We start from the raw sequence: 16,578 nt of genomic DNA on the forward strand, positions 1-16,578 counted from the left end.
CTCTGATTGGTGGGTGCTTCTTACCCCCATAGTGAATCTTTCAGACAGTAATTGATATGTGTACCCAGTTCACTTGAACTTGGTCCACTGGATTAGGAGGAGAGGTGGACTATAAATAAATAAATAAATAAATAAATAAATACATTTCTTATAATTTGTGTGGATATCACGACAAGATTCGGGCTAACAAATGGTGCAACGTTACTGTAAACGAGCAATAGATGACGTTAACGAGCATTATTTATATATGCCTCTAAGCGTAAGGCAACGGATACTAATAAGAGCTGTCATAGTTAAAATTCTATCTGCGATCGGGCTACATGCTGTGAAAAATATAAGAAATATCGCAGAAGAGTGGTCATTAGAGAACTAAGAATGGAAACAGAGCCTATATACGTAGATACGGTGAAACCTGTTGAAAATTACATCACGTTTACGACCCAGAGTACAGTGGACTGTGCAGCGCAGGACGACCACCTTAAACAATAGGAGGGCACGGAGTGGTGCACGTGGAGAAGGAAACTAAACAGGTAAGCTACTAAGTCGATGGGGCTAAGCTATAGCCATCTATTATGACGAACACGAGGCGTCGCGAAACCGACTAGCCCGGCCATTCACATCAAACTAACAGTCTTAAATACACTCCTGGAAATGGAAAAAAGAACACATTGACACCGGTGTGTCAGACCCACCATACTTGCTCTGGACACTGCGAGAGGGCTGTACAAGCAATGATCACACGCACGGCACAGCGGACACACCAGGAACCGCGGTGTTGGCCGTCGAATGGCGCTAGCTGCGCAGCATTTGTGCACCGCCGCCGTCAGTGTCAGCCAGTTTGCCGTGGCATACGGAGCTCCATCGCAGTCTTTAACACTGGTAGCATGCCGCGACAGCGTGGACGTGAACCGTATGTGCAGTTGACGGACTTTGAGCGAGGGCGTATAGTGGGCATGCGGGAGGCCGGGTGGACGTACCGCCGAATTGCTCAACACGTGGGGCGTGAGGTCTCCACAGTACATCGATGTTGTCGCCAGTGGTCGGCGGAAGGTGCACGTGTCCGTCGACCTGGGACCGGACCGCAGCGACGCTCGGATGCACGCCAAGACCGTAGGATCCTACGCAGTGCCGTAGGGGACCGCACCGCCACTTCCCAGCAAATTAGGGACGCTGATGCTCCTGGGGTATCGGCGAGGACCATTCGCAACCGTCTCCATGAAGCTGGGCTACGGTCCGCACACCGTTAGGCCGTCTTCCGCTCACGCCCCAACATCGTGCAGCCCGCCTCCAGTGGTGTCGCGACAGGCGTGAATGGAGGGACGAATGGAGACGTGTCGTCTTCAGCGATGAGAGTCGCTTCTGCCTTGGTGCCAATGATGGTCGAATGCGTGTTTGGCGCCGTGCAGGTGAGCGCCAAAATCAGGACTGCATACGACCGACGCACACAGGGCCAACACCCGGCATCATAGTGTGGGGAGCGATCTCCTACACTGGCCGTACACCACTGGTGATCGTCGAGTGGACACTGAATAGTGCACGGTACATCCAAACCGTCATCGAACCCATCGTTCTACCATTCCTAGACCGGGAAGGGAACTTGCTGTTCCAACAGGACAATGCACGTCCGCATGTATCCCGTGCCACCCAACGTGCTCTAGAAGGTGTAAGTCAACTACCCTGGGCAGCAAGATCTCCGGATCTGTCCCCCATTGAGCATGTTTGGGACTGGATGAAGCGTCGTCTCACGCGGTCTGCACGTCCAGCACGAACGCTGGTCCAACTGAGGCGCCAGGTGGAAATGGCATGGCAAGCCGTTCCACAGGACTACATCCAGCATCTCTACGATCGTCTCCATGGGAGAATAGCAGCCTGCATTGCTGCGAAAGGTGGATATACACTGTACTAGTGCCGACATTGTGCATGCTCTGTTGCCTGTGTCTATGTGCCTGTGGTTCTGTCAGTGTGATCATGTGATGTATCTGATCCCAGGAATGTGTCAATAAAGTTTCCCCTTCCTGGGACAATGAATTCACGGTGTTCTTATTTCAATTGCCTGGAGTGTACAAGCTCTGAAGGTATATTATGAAAGAAAGTAAACGACGGGGACGGCGAAGGCGTATAAAACGTAAGAAAAGTATATGACAGCCATGAAACTGACAATTTACCGAACGAAAAGTTGGAGAAGTATACTATGAAGCGATGTGAATAACGCCAAAGGCGAAAGCTCACGTGGTGATGGTAAGTTCCTATGGGAACAAACTCCTGAGATCATTGGTCCCTAGGCTTACAAACTTCTTAATCTAGCTTTTACATACGCTAAGGCCAACACACACACCAATGCCCGATGGAGGACTCGAATCTCCGACGGGGAGAGCCGCGCGAACCGTGGCAAGGTGCCCAAAACTGCGTGGCTACCCCGCGCGGCCTAAAATCGTGTAAAATGTAGGAGGTGTGACAAGGTAGACTAATGGCAGAAACAGAACACATTATAACAAGAAAGTAGCTTTTTTTCATATCAGTACACACCAAAACTGTAAAAAATCCTAAGAAACCTTTCAAGTACTAAGAATGTGTCATGTAGTAAATAAACAATTAGGATAGATGCAAAAAGTCTACAGCCAAACATAATATAATAACTATCCGAAGCCAAGAAAGAGAAGGGATGAAACTGGACGCTGTTTTCTTTTCTTTTTTTTTTTTTTAAATATTCAGTAGGGCTATATGTTTGAGCGAGGTTTGTTTATTCAAAGCATGCAACGGGTCGTGGTTGGTGCTGCGGGGTATTTCGATTTACTCAAGATTATTCAGGACACCGCCTTCAGGCTGAAGATGTAGAATGCTGCAACCCGTATTTATGTCCAGCACAGAGTGGCCACTATTTTTTGGGTGATTGATTAGGGCTGATTTTGAGTTGTCGAGGTCCTGATGCTCTCTGAAATGTACGTTAAAGGAACGACCGGTCTGTCCTGTACTGTACAGATATGTCGCCAATCGCTACACTGAATCTGATCAATACCTGACTAAGGGTAGCGATTGCACACTCTGGTTTGGTGATGTTTCAGTTGGAGTCGTACTTTACGGAGGGTAAAGAAAGCGGATGTAATTCCTGCTTTTCTAAGCCATTTACCGATCTCATAAAATGTCGTACGCAGATACGGGAGAGTACAACGAATTTGTACGAGACAGTTTGTGCTGAAAGGTACTGAATTTTTTGGATGAGTGATTCAATAAGATTCTGTTGACAACCATTAGAATGAACGATAAATCTAATTGTATCAAGCTCGTGCAGTTGGCCTTCTTCTGAAAATGGCACGCGACTGATGCATTGCGTGAAGAGCAGCCATTTTGTGCTGTTCCGAGTGATTTGAGCAATAATGAATGATACAACTGACGTATTAAAGTAGTCCCCCCCCCCCCCCCCCCCATGAACCATGGACCTTGCCGTTGGTGGGGAGGCTTGCGTGCCTCAGCGATACAGGTAGCCGTACTTTAGGTACAACCACAACGGAGGGGTATCTGTTGAGAGGCCAGACAAACGTGTGGTTCCTGAAGAGGGGCAGCAGCCTTTTCAGTAGTTGCAAAGGCAACAGTCTGAATGATTGACTGATCTGGCCTTGTAACAATAACCAAAACGGCCTTGCTGTGCTGGTACTGCGAACGGCTGAAAGCAAGGGGAAACTACGGCCGTAATTTTTCCCGAGGGCATGCAGCTTTACTGCATGATTAAAGGCTGATGGCGTCCTCTTGGGTAAAATATTCCGGAGGTAAAATAGTCCCCCATCCGGATCTCCGGGCGGGGACTACTCAAGAGGATGTCGTTATCAGGAGAAAGAAAACTGGCGTTCTACGGATCGGAACGTGGAATGCCAGGTCCCTTAATCGGGCAGGTAGGTTAGAAAATTTAAAAAGGGAAATGGATAGGTTAAAGTTAGATATAGTGGGAATTAGTGAAGTTCGGTGGCAGGAGGAACAAGACTTCTGGTCAGGTGACTACAGGGTTATAAACACAAAGTCAAATAGGGGTAATGCAGGAGTAGGTTTAATAATGAATAGGGAAGTAGGAACGCGGGTAAGCTACTACAAACAGCTTAGTGAACGCATTATTGTGGCCGAGATAGATACGAAGCCCACACCTACTACAGTAGTACAAGTTTATATGCCAACTAGCTCTGCAGATGACGAAGAAATTGAAGAAATGTATGATGAAATAAAAGAAATTATTCAGATAGTGAAGGGAGACGAAAATTTAATAGTCATGGGTGACTGGAATTCGAGTGTAGGAAAAGGGAGAGAAGGAAACGTAGTAGGTGAATATGGATTGGGGCTACGAAATGAAAGAGGAAGCCGCCTGGTAGAATTTTGCACAGAGCACAACTTAATCATAGCTAACACTTGGTTTAAGAATCATGATAGAAGGTTGTATACATGAAAGAACCCTGGAGATACTAAAAGGTATCAGATAGATTATATAATGGTAAGACAGAGATTTAGGAACCAGGTTTTAAATTGTAAGACATTTAAATTAAAGAGATCTTTGGAGATAAGAGAACCACTTGTATGAACATCAAGAGCTCAGATGGAAACCCAGTTCTAAGCAAAGAAGGGAAAGCAAAAAGGTGGAAGGAGTATATAGAGGATCTATACAAGGGCGATGTACTTGAGGACAATATTATGGAAATGGAAGAGGATGTAGATGAAGATGAAATGGGAGATACGATATTGCGTGAAGAGTTTGACAGAGCACTGAAAGACCTGAGTCGAAACAAGGCCCCCGGAGTAGACAACAATCCATTGGAACTACTGACGGCCTTGGGAGAGCCAGTCGTGACAAAACTCTACCATCTGATGAGCAAGATGCATGAAACAGGCGAAATTCCCTCATACTTCAAGAAGAATATAATAATTCCAATCCCAAAGAAAGCAGGTGTTGACAGATGTGAAAATTACCGAACAATCAGTTTAATAAGCCACAGCTGCAAAATATTAACACGAATTCTTTACAGACGAATGGAAAAACTAGTAGAAGCCGACCTCGGGGAAGATCAGTTTGGATTCCGTAGAAGTACTGGAACACGTGAGGCAATACTGACCTTACGACTTATCTTAGAAGAAAGATTAAGGAAAGGCAAACCTACGTTTCTAGCATTTGTAGACTTAGAGAAAGCTTTTGACAATGTTGACTGGAATACTCTCTTTCAAATTCTAAAGGTGGCAGGGGTAAAATACAGGGAGCGAAAGGCTATTTACAATTTGTACAGAAACCAGATGGCAGTTATAAGAGTCGAGGGACATGAAAGGGAAGCAGTAGTTGGGAAGGAAGTAAGACAGGGTTGTAGCCTGTCCCCGATGTTATTCAATCTGTATATTGAGCAAGCAGTGAAGGAAACAAAAGAAAAATTTGGAGTAGGTATTAAAATCCATGGAGAAGAAATAAAAACTTTGAGGTTCGCCAATGACATTGTAATTCTGTCAGAGACAGCAAAGGACTTGGAAGAGTAGTTGAACGGAATGGATGGTGTCTTGAAGGGAGAATATAAGATGAACATCAACAAAAGCAAAACGAGGATAATGGAATGTAGTCGAATTAAGTCGGGTGATGATGAGGGTATTAGATTAGGAAATGAGACACTTAAGTCGTAAAGGAGTTTTGCTATTTGGGGAGCAAAATAACTGATGATGGTCGAAGTAGAGAGGATATAAAATGTAGACTGGCAATGGCAAGGAAAGCGTTTCTGAAGAAGAGAAATTTGTTAACATCGAGTATTGATTTAAATGTCAGGAAGTCGTTTCTGAAAGTATTTGTATGGAGTGTAGCCATGTATGGAAGTGAAACATGGACGGTAAATAGTTTGGACAAGAAGAGAATAGAAGCTTTCGAAATGTGGTGCTACAGAAGAATGCTGAAGATTAGGTGGGTAGATCACATAACAAATGAGGAGGTACTGAATAGGATTGGGGAGAAGAGGAGTTTGTGGCACAACTTGACCAGAAGAAGGGATCGGTTGGTAGGACATGTTCTGAGGCATCAAGGGATCACCAATTTAGTATTGGAGGGCAGCGTGGAGGGTAAAAATCGTAGGGGGAGACCAAGAGATGAATACACTAAGCAGATTAAGAAGGATGTAGGTTGCAGTAGGTACTGGGAGATGAAGAAAAGCTTGCACGGGATAGAGTAGCATGGAGAGCTGCATCAAACCAGTCTCAGGACTGAAGACCACAACAACAACAACAATTAAAGTGGTCTTCATTGTTTCGTAGGGTTATTTCCAGATCCAAAAACGGGAATGTGAAGCCATTATGGTGTTACAAAGAAAACTCAATTTTAGGATGCGTTTTATTAAATTCTTGTTGAAAGAGTTGTATTTGGGCATCGGTACCATTGTACAGGAGTATAATGCGTCAACGTATGTTTTATAATAAACTTTGAATGTGCTGAGGATGGATGGAGAAAAAGAACATATGTTCGATACAGTTAACGTAAATGTAAACAGGTATGCTTGCAGGAGGGGACACCATAACTAGCCCGTCGGGTTTGTCTGTTACTATGTTAATAAAGGAGAAATAATTATTATCCATCACGATTCGAAGCAAAGTCAGGGGTTTCTTAATTATTTGCGTGTCTAAGTAGAAAAGTTTTCATAGGTTGAACAGAATGATATGAGTGACGTCTTTAAAAGCGATATTTGGATGCCTGTTTGCAATATCCAAGCTTGTCAAGTTAGTGTCGTTGTTTATGTTTACCTGTGTAAGGTGTTTAATGAGGCAGACCCTGTTTTTGATAGTATAGTCAGTAAAAAAAACCATAGTGTTTACTAAGGATAATTTCAGTTCTAGGCTAGCCTATATTCTCTGAGCCAATAGCATTAACAATTGGCCTTAAAGGAGCGTAAGGCTTATGAAGCGTCACTACACCTCTGAATGTTGAAGTTCTAGAGCTCATTGGCAAAACTGGCGTAAACAAAATATACGCGTCATTCAAAGCTTCTTTGATTTCTACAAGAAATTTTTCCGTGGGGCTGGAGGGACATATGACACAATTACGGGAGGAAAGAACATTTTATGATTTCTGTACACGATCAGCTTCGTACAACACTACAAACGTACAGACGTAGTCTCCAGCCTGCTTTTTCTTGGAGTTTCTTATTAAAAACGCGTATAAATCATCCTGCGAGATAATAGAGTCCATTATAAAATATTGGAGAAGGAAACAACAACTAATTGTATTATTTACTATTTTTTCTGAACAAGACTACCAGAATGAGCTTGATACAATTAGATTTACTGCGTATTCTAATGGTTATCAACCAAATGACGTTGATTCACTCATCCGAACAGTGCAATTAAAAGTCCCACCCATGAACCGTAGACAGAATACTTTATTACTCTTTAGCACAGACAAAGTTGTAAAAAATTATTTTAGGGCCCCGCATCTGATAGGATTAGTAAATAGGTTAGGAAAGCAGGGATTGAAACCCCTTCCTATGCCCCTAGTAGTGTTGGACTCCAACTAAAACATTGTGAAACAAGAAAGTGCAAACGTTACGCTTAGTCAGGTGCTGATCAGATTCAGTGTAGCAACTGCCGAAATATCTGTACAGATCAGACAGGTCGTTCCTTTGAGGTACGTTTCAGAGAGCATCTGGACCTTAGCAATTCAAAATCAGCCTTAACCAATCACATAAAATTGTGGCCACTCTGTTCCAGACATCATCATGGTCTGCAGCATTCTACATCTCCAGCCTGAAGGTGGTGTCCTGAATATTCTTGAGGAAATCGAAATACTCTGCAGCACCAACCACGACCCGTAGCATACTTTGAATGAACAAACTTCGCTTAAACACATGACCGTACTGATTAATTTTTCTTTTTTGAAACAGCGTCCAGCTTCATCCCTTCTCTTTTCTGGCTTTTTCCATTTCGTTCGGTTGTAGACTTGGAGCATCTCAACTAAATCTTTATTTACTAAATGTCATGTTCTCAGTACTTGAGAAGGGGTCTTAGGATTGTTCACTGTGTTTGTATGTATTGACTTGAAAAAACGAGGTTTCTTATTGTGATGTGTTTTATTTAGTCCATTAGTCTATATTATTATACTTTCTACACTTTATGTGTATTCGGAGTTATTCACCTTACTTTGTAGTATGCTGTTTCAACTTTGCATTTTTAGCCTGGGCAATTTGATGATTGTCGTATCATAGCTTTCTGCATTTTATGCTCCTTTGTCGTCATTTACATCATTTCATATTATACTTACTTAATTTGTGTGGAAGACTGTCAAATTCATGTGAATCGGTCTAGACACTTTCGCTTGCTAAAGTTGCTATTAGATGGTAACAGCTTCGCCACATCGACTTAGTAGCTGACCTATTACTTCCTTTCTCTGTGTGCGCTATTCCGTGACCTGCTATTGCTTGTGATGGCCTCATATGCTCTACCCAGTCCCGTGGCGCTTGGGTTCGCAACACGAGACGTAAGTTTCAACCTGTTATTCTGTCTCGTATGGCTCTCTGTTTCCATTCTTGGTTCCCCAATCGTCACTGTTCCGTGACATTTCTTTTATTTTTCACTGTAACTAGACAAACCATACGTAGAGTTTCAGCTACGGTAGCTCTTATTAGTATCCATTGCTTTATGGTTATAAAATTTGTAAATAAGTATTCTTTAGTGTCATGGTGTTATTGTTTTCTGTAACATTACAAGTGATGAAGGGCATTTGTTATCTCGAAAGCAGTCGTGATACTAGAAAATAAAAGAGTGTTACAACTGAAACTGCTTACCTCCGTATTAACTATGTATTATTTTCTTTGAAAATACACCTTTTACATGAATGTTTTGCCTATCTTCTGTTTCAGGTTGGGAAACTTGGTGGGCATCTGGAGGCAGTCGCCCATACTGATGCTGGATACTACACACCCAAATACTGTCTGCTGCATCGCTGCTCCCATTGACGCCTATGACGAGAAGCCGTGTCAAGATCAATAGTTCGTTTGTGTTACGAATTAGATACACAGCACGTAGAAAAAAGTGTACAATTAATTAGAAGATCTGTTTCGTTCATTATGCTTTCTGCAGTAGAGCATTTCAGACGAACGTGTTTTTTTAAATCAGTTTACCACGCCTAAAAGGTTGTCATGTAATGCACTTTCTGAATGTCTTCGAGAATGAACACTTTCTGCAGTATTTTTATGCGTGAACCGACTCTCGGAAATGAGAAAGGGGCTTGACTATGAGCAAGAGTTTGATGTGCAAGCGTCGTTGTTGTGTCGTGTTACAGTAGAAATGATCAATATTTTTCTGTTTTGAGGGTAGTACTGTGAACACTTAACTCGACAACACGAAACTAATCTTGGCACTGGTAGCAGAGGTGCAGGAACACTGGACGACAAGTTGGCGTATAATGGGGACGAGAGGTGACTGGTGTATAAGCACGCAAAACGACGGTGTAGATCTATTTCCCTGCAGAGAGAACCTCCCACCTATTGAGTAAAGTACTCCAAAGTGCAACGTGGGCGATGGCGCTGCCGTCGCTGATGTTCCCTATGCTGGAGAACACGACTCTGGAGGAGCTGCAGTGCCTGCTGGCGGAAGCCACGGGAGCAGAGCTGGAAGCGGCGGTGTCGGGGGCCAGCTGCCCCCGAGCCTGGGACAGCGTCACCTGCTGGCCAACCTCGCCGGCCGACACTCTCGTGCTGATGCCCTGCTTCTCGGAGCTCAACGGCATGCCGTATGACACCAGCCGTAAGTACTCTGAGCATTTATCGACTAGTCATAAGGTCAACGGACGTACTGTTAGTCACACACCTAATTGAGAACGTCGGTCACTTTAGGGCTCTGTAGATCGTGAACTGGTGGTAGGCTAACGTGTGATCCTCCACCACTGATAAGATCTGAGGTGACAAGGCCCATGGGATAGCGATATGCACATACACAGATGGCAGTAGTATTGCGTTCACAAGGTATAAAAACGTAGTGCATTGGCGGAGCTGTCATTTGTATTCAAGTAATTCATGCCAAACGGTTTTCGGCATGGGTATGGCCTGATAATGTAATTAACAGATTTTGAACACGGTGTGGTAGTTGAAGCTACGCCAGTGGGATATTTCACTTCTGAAATCGCTAGGGATTTTAATATTCCGAGTTCCACAGTGTCAAGAGTGTATCGATGATACCAAATTTCAGGCATTAACTTTCACTATGGACAACGCAGTGGCCGACGGCCTTCACTTAACGACCGAGAGCAGCGGCGTTTGCGTAGAGTAGTCGGTGTTAGCAGACGAGCAACACTGTGTGAAATAACTGCCGAAACCAATGTGCACTTACAACTAACGTGTCCGTTAGGACACTGTGGCGAAATTTGGCGTTAATGGGCGTGGAGGCAGACGAGCGACTCTAGTTCCTTTGCTAACAGCACGACATCATCCGCTGGCCCCGCGACCATATCGCCTGGAACCCAGGAAACTGGACAATCGTGGCCTGGTCAGATGAGTTCAGTCGGCAAAACCTGATGGTAGGGTTCGAGTGTTACGCAGACCCCACGAATCCAAGGGCCGAGGTTGTCACAAGGCACCGTGCAAGATGGTGGTGGTTCCATAGTGGCGTGAGCCGTGTTTACATGGAACTGACTGTGTGCACTGGTCCAAATAAATCGACCATTTACTGGAAATGGTTATAATGTTACTTAAAATCCGTCTTGATTGCAAATTTTTTTATTATTCATATGACCGGTTTCGGTTCATTCAGAACCATCTTCAGATCTGATATTTCAGTTACAGGAGTAACCCGTCCAAATCCAGCAACTTTCACATGCTATGTGACGTTACTTAAAATCCGTCTTGATTGCAAATTTTTTTATTATTCATATGACCGGTTTCGGCTCGATCAGAACCATCTTCAGATTTGATATTTCAGTTACAGGAGTAACCCGTTCAAATCCAGCAACTTTCACATGCTACGTCACATAGCATGTGAAAGTTGCTGGATTTGGACGGGTTACTCCTGTAACTGAAATATCAGGTCTGAAGATGGTTCTGAATGAACCGAAACCGGTCATATGAATAATAAAAAAATTTGCAGTCAAGACGGATTTTAAGTAACATTATAAAATTACTGATTGCTGTTATCCCATAAGACATTATGTCTGTTTTTGCAAAGGAAATGGTTATGTTCTGCTACCTGGAGACCATTTGCTGCCATTCATGGGCTTTGGGTCCCCAAACACTGACTGAATGTATATGGATGACAATGCGCCATATTACAGGGCGACAAGTGTTTGCAATATGTTTCTTCATATTGCAAACGACTGATTTGGCTATATTGATCGCTAGATATGTATCCCATCGAACATTTATGGGACATAATCGAGAGGTCAGTTCGTGCACAAAATTCTGCACCGACAACATTTTCGCAATTATGGACGACTATAGAGGCATCATGGCTCAATATTTCGGCAGAGGACTTCCAACGACTCCATGCCTCGTCTAGTTTCTGCTCTGCATCGGACAAAAGGTGATCCGACACGATATTAGGAGGTATCTCATGTCTTTTGTGGCCTTAGTGTGAGGTGTATGTTTGGGGAAGGGGGGGGGGGGGGGCGGGGGGTCTATCCCATTTCAAACAGGATGGAAAATGAGAAATATGGCCTCATATTTTTTAAAATCATTAACATTGTTACAAAATAAAACAACTTACTTGTCAAATTAAAATTCGGTTAAGTATGTGCTTGTTTTCCGAACAACACAATTTGTACGCATCATATCTTCGAAATCAGACCGCCGGAAAAAGACATCGTAATTTAAAATTTGATCCATGATAGTCGTGTCTTTTGTGTGTCTGTCTGTCTGTCTGTTTGAACGCGATTATCTCCAACAAACTACTTGAAGGAATTTCTTATATTTTTCACAGGTAAGTTGAGCTATCTTGAGGTAACATATAGACCTTATTTCATAAAAATGAGATCACGAAAGCTAAACATCTTAATTTAAAATTTTGTGTGAAACCTTCTTGTCGGTCTGTCTGAACACGCTAGTCTCCAAAAGACTTGAGGAATTTTTATCGGGTTTTAATAGGTAACATCAACTTGGTTGGGGCATCGTATAGGATTTATCTCACCAAAACTGCAACAACAAGAAAGAAAAAGAAAAAATGAATACCGCGATTTAAAGTTTTATGAATGCGAAAGTCTGTTCATCTGTTACCTTTTCACGACTAAACCGCTGAACCGATTCTGATGAAATTTGGTATGGAGATAACTTGAATGATGAGGAAGAATATAGGCCACTTTATAAAGTTTGACTCGGTGCCCCACTGCAGACTCCTAACTAAGGCACGAGCATATGGGATTGGTTCCCAAGTATGTGAGTGGCTCGAAGACTTCTTAAGTAATAGAACCCAGTACGTTGTCTTCGATGGTGAGTGTTCATCGGAGGTGAGGGTATCATCTGGAGTGCCCCAGGGAAGTGTGGTAGGGCCGCTGTTGTTTTCTATCTACATAAATGATCTTTTGGATAGGGTGGATAGCAATGTGCAGCTTTTTGCTGATGATGCTGTGGTGTACGGGAAGATGTCGTCGTTGAGTGACTGTAGGAGGATACAAAATGACTTGGACGGGATTTGTGATTGGTGTAAAGAATTGCAGCTAACTCTAAATATAGATAAATGTAAATTAATGCAGATGAATAGGAAAAAGAATCCTGTAATTTTTCAATACTCCATTAGTAGTGTAGCGCATGACACAGTCACGTCGATTAAATATTTGGGCGTAACACTGCAGAGCGATATGAGGTGGTAGAAGCATGTAATGGCAGTTGTGGGGAAGGTGGATAGTCGTCATCGGTTCATTGGTAGAATTTTGGGAAGATGTCGTTCATCTGTAAAGGAGGCCGCTTGTAAAACACTAATACGACCTATTCTGGAGTACTGCTCGAGCGTTATGGATCCTTATCAGGATGGATTGAGGGAGGACATAGAAGCAATTCAGAGGCGGGCTGCTAGATTTGTTACTGGTAGGTTTGATCATCACGCGAGTGTTACGGAAATGCTTCAGGAACTCGGGTGGGAGTCTCTGGAAGAAAGGAGGCGTTCTTTTCGTGAATCGCTACTGAGGAAATTTAGAGAACCAGCATCTGAGACTGACTGCAGTACAATTTTACTACCGCCAACTTACATTTCGTGGAGAGACAACAAAGATAAGATAAGAGAGATTAGGGCTCGTACAGAGGCATATAGGCAGTCATTTTTCCCTCGTTCTGTTTGGGAGTGGAACAGGGAGATAAGATGCTAGTTGTGTTACAAGGTACCCTCCACCACGCACCGTATGGTGGATTGCGGAGTATGTAGATGTAGATGTAGATGTATCCGTTAGGACACTGCGTCAAAATTTGGCGTTAATGGGCGTGGCGGCAGACGACCGACGCGAGTTCTTTTGTTAACAGCACATCATCTACTGGCCCCGCGACCATATCGGCTGGACCCTAGCCAACTGGACAATCGTGGCCTCGTCAGATGAGTTCAGATTTCAGTCGGTAAAATCTGATGGTAGGGTTCGAGTGTTACGCTGACCCCACGAAGCCATGGACCGAGATTGTCACAAGGCACCGTGCAAGGTGGTGGTGGTTCCACTAATGTGTGAGCCGTGTTTACATGCAACTGACTGTGTGCACTGGTCCAAATGAATCGGCCATATACTGGGAATGGTTGTTCTGCTACCTGGAGACCATTTGCTGCCATTCATTGACGTTGGGTCCCGAAACACTGACTGAATGCATATGGATGACAATGCGCCATATTACAGGGCGACAATTGTTTGCGATATGTTTCTGGGCATAGCAAGCGACTGATTTGGCTATACTGATCGCTAGAAATGAATCCTATCGAACATTTATGGGACATAATCGAGAGGTCAGCTCGTGCAGAAAATACTGCACCGGCAACATTTTCGCAATTATGGACGACTATAGAGGCATCATGTCTCAATATTTCTGCAGAGGATTTCCAACGACTTGTTGAGTCCACGCCTCGTCTAGTTGCTGCACTACACCGGACAAAAGGAGGTCCGACACGATATTAGGAGGTACCCCATGTCTTTTGTGGCCTTAGTGTGAATTTTATGTTTGAAGGGGGGGGGGAGGGGAGGGGCCGAGGGGGTCTATCCCATTTCAAATAGGACGGAAAATGATAAGGTTGGCCTCATCTTTTTAAAATCATTAACATTACTATAAAATCAAACAACTTACTCGCCAAATTAAAATTCGATAAAGTTTGTGTTTGTTTTCCGAACAAGACAATTTGTGGGCTTTATATAATGGGAATCAGATTGAGGGAAAAAATACATTGTAATTTAACATTTTATCCAAAATCGTCCTGTCTTTTGTCTGTCTGTTTGAACACGATTATCGAGAAAACTACTTGACGAATTCTTTATATTTTTCACTGGTAAGTAGAACTTATATAGAGGCAACGTATAGACCTTATTCCATAAAAATGCGATCACGAAAACTAAATATCTTAATTTAAAATTCTGTGCAAAGCTTTCTTGTCTGTCTGTCTGAAGATGCCAGTCTCCAAAAGTACTAGACGAATTTTCATCAATTTTTAATAGGTAACATGAACTTAATAGGGGAAACGTATAGGATTTATCTGACAAAAACTGTATCAAGGAGAAAGGACAAAAAAAAGAGAAAAGAATAACGTGATTTAAAGTTTTATAAATGCGAAAGCGTGTTCGTTTGTTACCTTTTCACGACTAAACCCCTGAACCGATTTTGATGAAATTTGGTATGGAGGTAACTTGAAAGATGAGGAAGAACATAGTACAATTTATAAAGTGTATTGTACAGAACATTTATAGATCTGATGAATATTACGCGAATTAGGGAAACAACTTCACTCTTTGAAAAGGCTATTTATTCATTGACTTTTGACAGTTATCGTATTTGTGGGAATGATTTTATTGATTAAATACGATTCATAATGATTAATAATGAATACATTGTTTATACAATCCTGAAAGTATTTATTCCATACCTCCATACTCTATGTAAGTAAGTAGCTCTGTTATGTTTTCATGACTAAACCACCGAAACAAAAAATTGTTCAAATGGGTCTGAGAACTATGGGACTTAACATCTCAGGTCGTCAGTCCCCTATAACTTAGAACTACGTAAATCTAACTAACCTAAGGATATCACACACATCCATGCCCGAGGCAGGATTCGAACCTGAGACCGTAGCGGTCTCGCAGTTCAAGACTGAAGCGCCTAGAACCGCTCGGCCACAGCGGCCGGCAAACCGCCGAAACAATTTCGATGGAATTTGGTATAGATATAGCTTGAAACACGAGGAAGAACAAGTGAAAAGGAAAGTCGACACTTGTGAAGTACTTAAATATCACGACGCACAGATGCGTGCACCTGCCCATGCTCGACCGTATGCAGCATTCGGTAGCAACACTGCATGCGTGGCACGTTATTGTGCGTAGGGATAGTAGGAGGGAGAGAGGCGCATCTGTGCGTCGTGCTTCGCCTACCCGAACAGGCACACAGGTGATAGAAGCTGACGTTACTGCACGTACAACAGCTGGCTTGCTTACTTACCTACCATCACTCATCTTAATAAAACTACTGCGATGGGGAGTAACGGCGGGTAACAGCTAATTGAGATTAAAGTTACATAGTCTTGCACCTCATTTTATTGTACACTGATTTCAGTTTTAAGTTTAATGGAGGCCCTTGTCTAAAACGAATACTTTCGGTTGCGGTGTACTTAGCCTGCTATGGGCTTCCGTCTGCCACTCAACATGGGAAGAGGCCTCACAGCTTTGTGTTGCGTAGATTGCGTACCTCAGCGAGTTTTGTCGCTGTTTGTACATACTTTCCCTTCGTTGTACAGCTGTGTACTAAAGATATCGTAAAAATGGATACCAATATTGTTTTTAAATCAAATGCTCAAGAATATGACATAATTTTGATTACATTTCAAATTGTATTTATCATAAAGCTTGAAACAAAATGAAAATTACATTAAATTTAGGATCTAACAGCATACGTACCAGCACAATCTATACAATTCTATATTCAGTTCCCATTTTATTTAAATATTTTTCTTTATATGCACACATCAAGGAAAGGTTTTGTGTCACCTCGGTTCCGAGAGTTCCGGAACCTGTACACAAAATTGAATGTAGATCAACGTAAACATCATTTCCGCGCTATTTATTGCTCATGAAAATTACACATTGCATGTTGTACCACCATACAGCGAGACATTCAGAGGTGGTGCTCCAGATTTCTGTACACAACGGAACCTTTAATACCCAGTAGCACGTCCTCTTCCATTGATGCATGCCTGTATTCGTCGTGGCACACTATCCAAAAGTTCATCAAGCCACTATTGGTCCAGATTGTCCCACTCCTCAACGGCGATTCGGCGTAGATCCCTCAGAGTGGTTGGCGGGTCACGTCGTCCATAAACATCCCATTTCAATCCATCTCACGCATGTACGATAGGGTTCATGTCTGGAGAACATGCTGGCTACTCTACTCGAGCGATGTCGTTATCCTGCGGCTCTCTCCGCCGGAGGTT

At 43.1% G+C, this 16,578-nt stretch overlaps 1 protein-coding gene across 3 annotated transcripts in view; it reads left to right on the forward strand.

Moving 5' to 3' along the window:
* Positions 1 to 16,578, forward strand: part of LOC126475318 (diuretic hormone receptor-like) — a 602,994-nt gene that overhangs the window by 339,266 nt on the left and 247,150 nt on the right. For all 3 annotated transcript variants that reach the window (XR_007586700.1, XM_050103101.1, XM_050103100.1), the window contains exon 3: positions 8,853 to 9,738. Coding sequence is in view for 2 of the 3 variants with exons in the window: in XM_050103101.1 (XP_049959058.1) it covers positions 9,513 to 9,738 (226 nt within the window). In the remaining variant the exon portion in view is untranslated. The remainder of the gene's footprint in view (positions 1 to 8,852; positions 9,739 to 16,578) is intronic.

Source organism: Schistocerca serialis, chromosome 4, assembly GCF_023864345.2.
Source record: "Schistocerca serialis cubense isolate TAMUIC-IGC-003099 chromosome 4, iqSchSeri2.2, whole genome shotgun sequence".
Lineage (NCBI taxonomy): Eukaryota > Metazoa > Arthropoda > Insecta > Orthoptera > Acrididae > Schistocerca > Schistocerca serialis.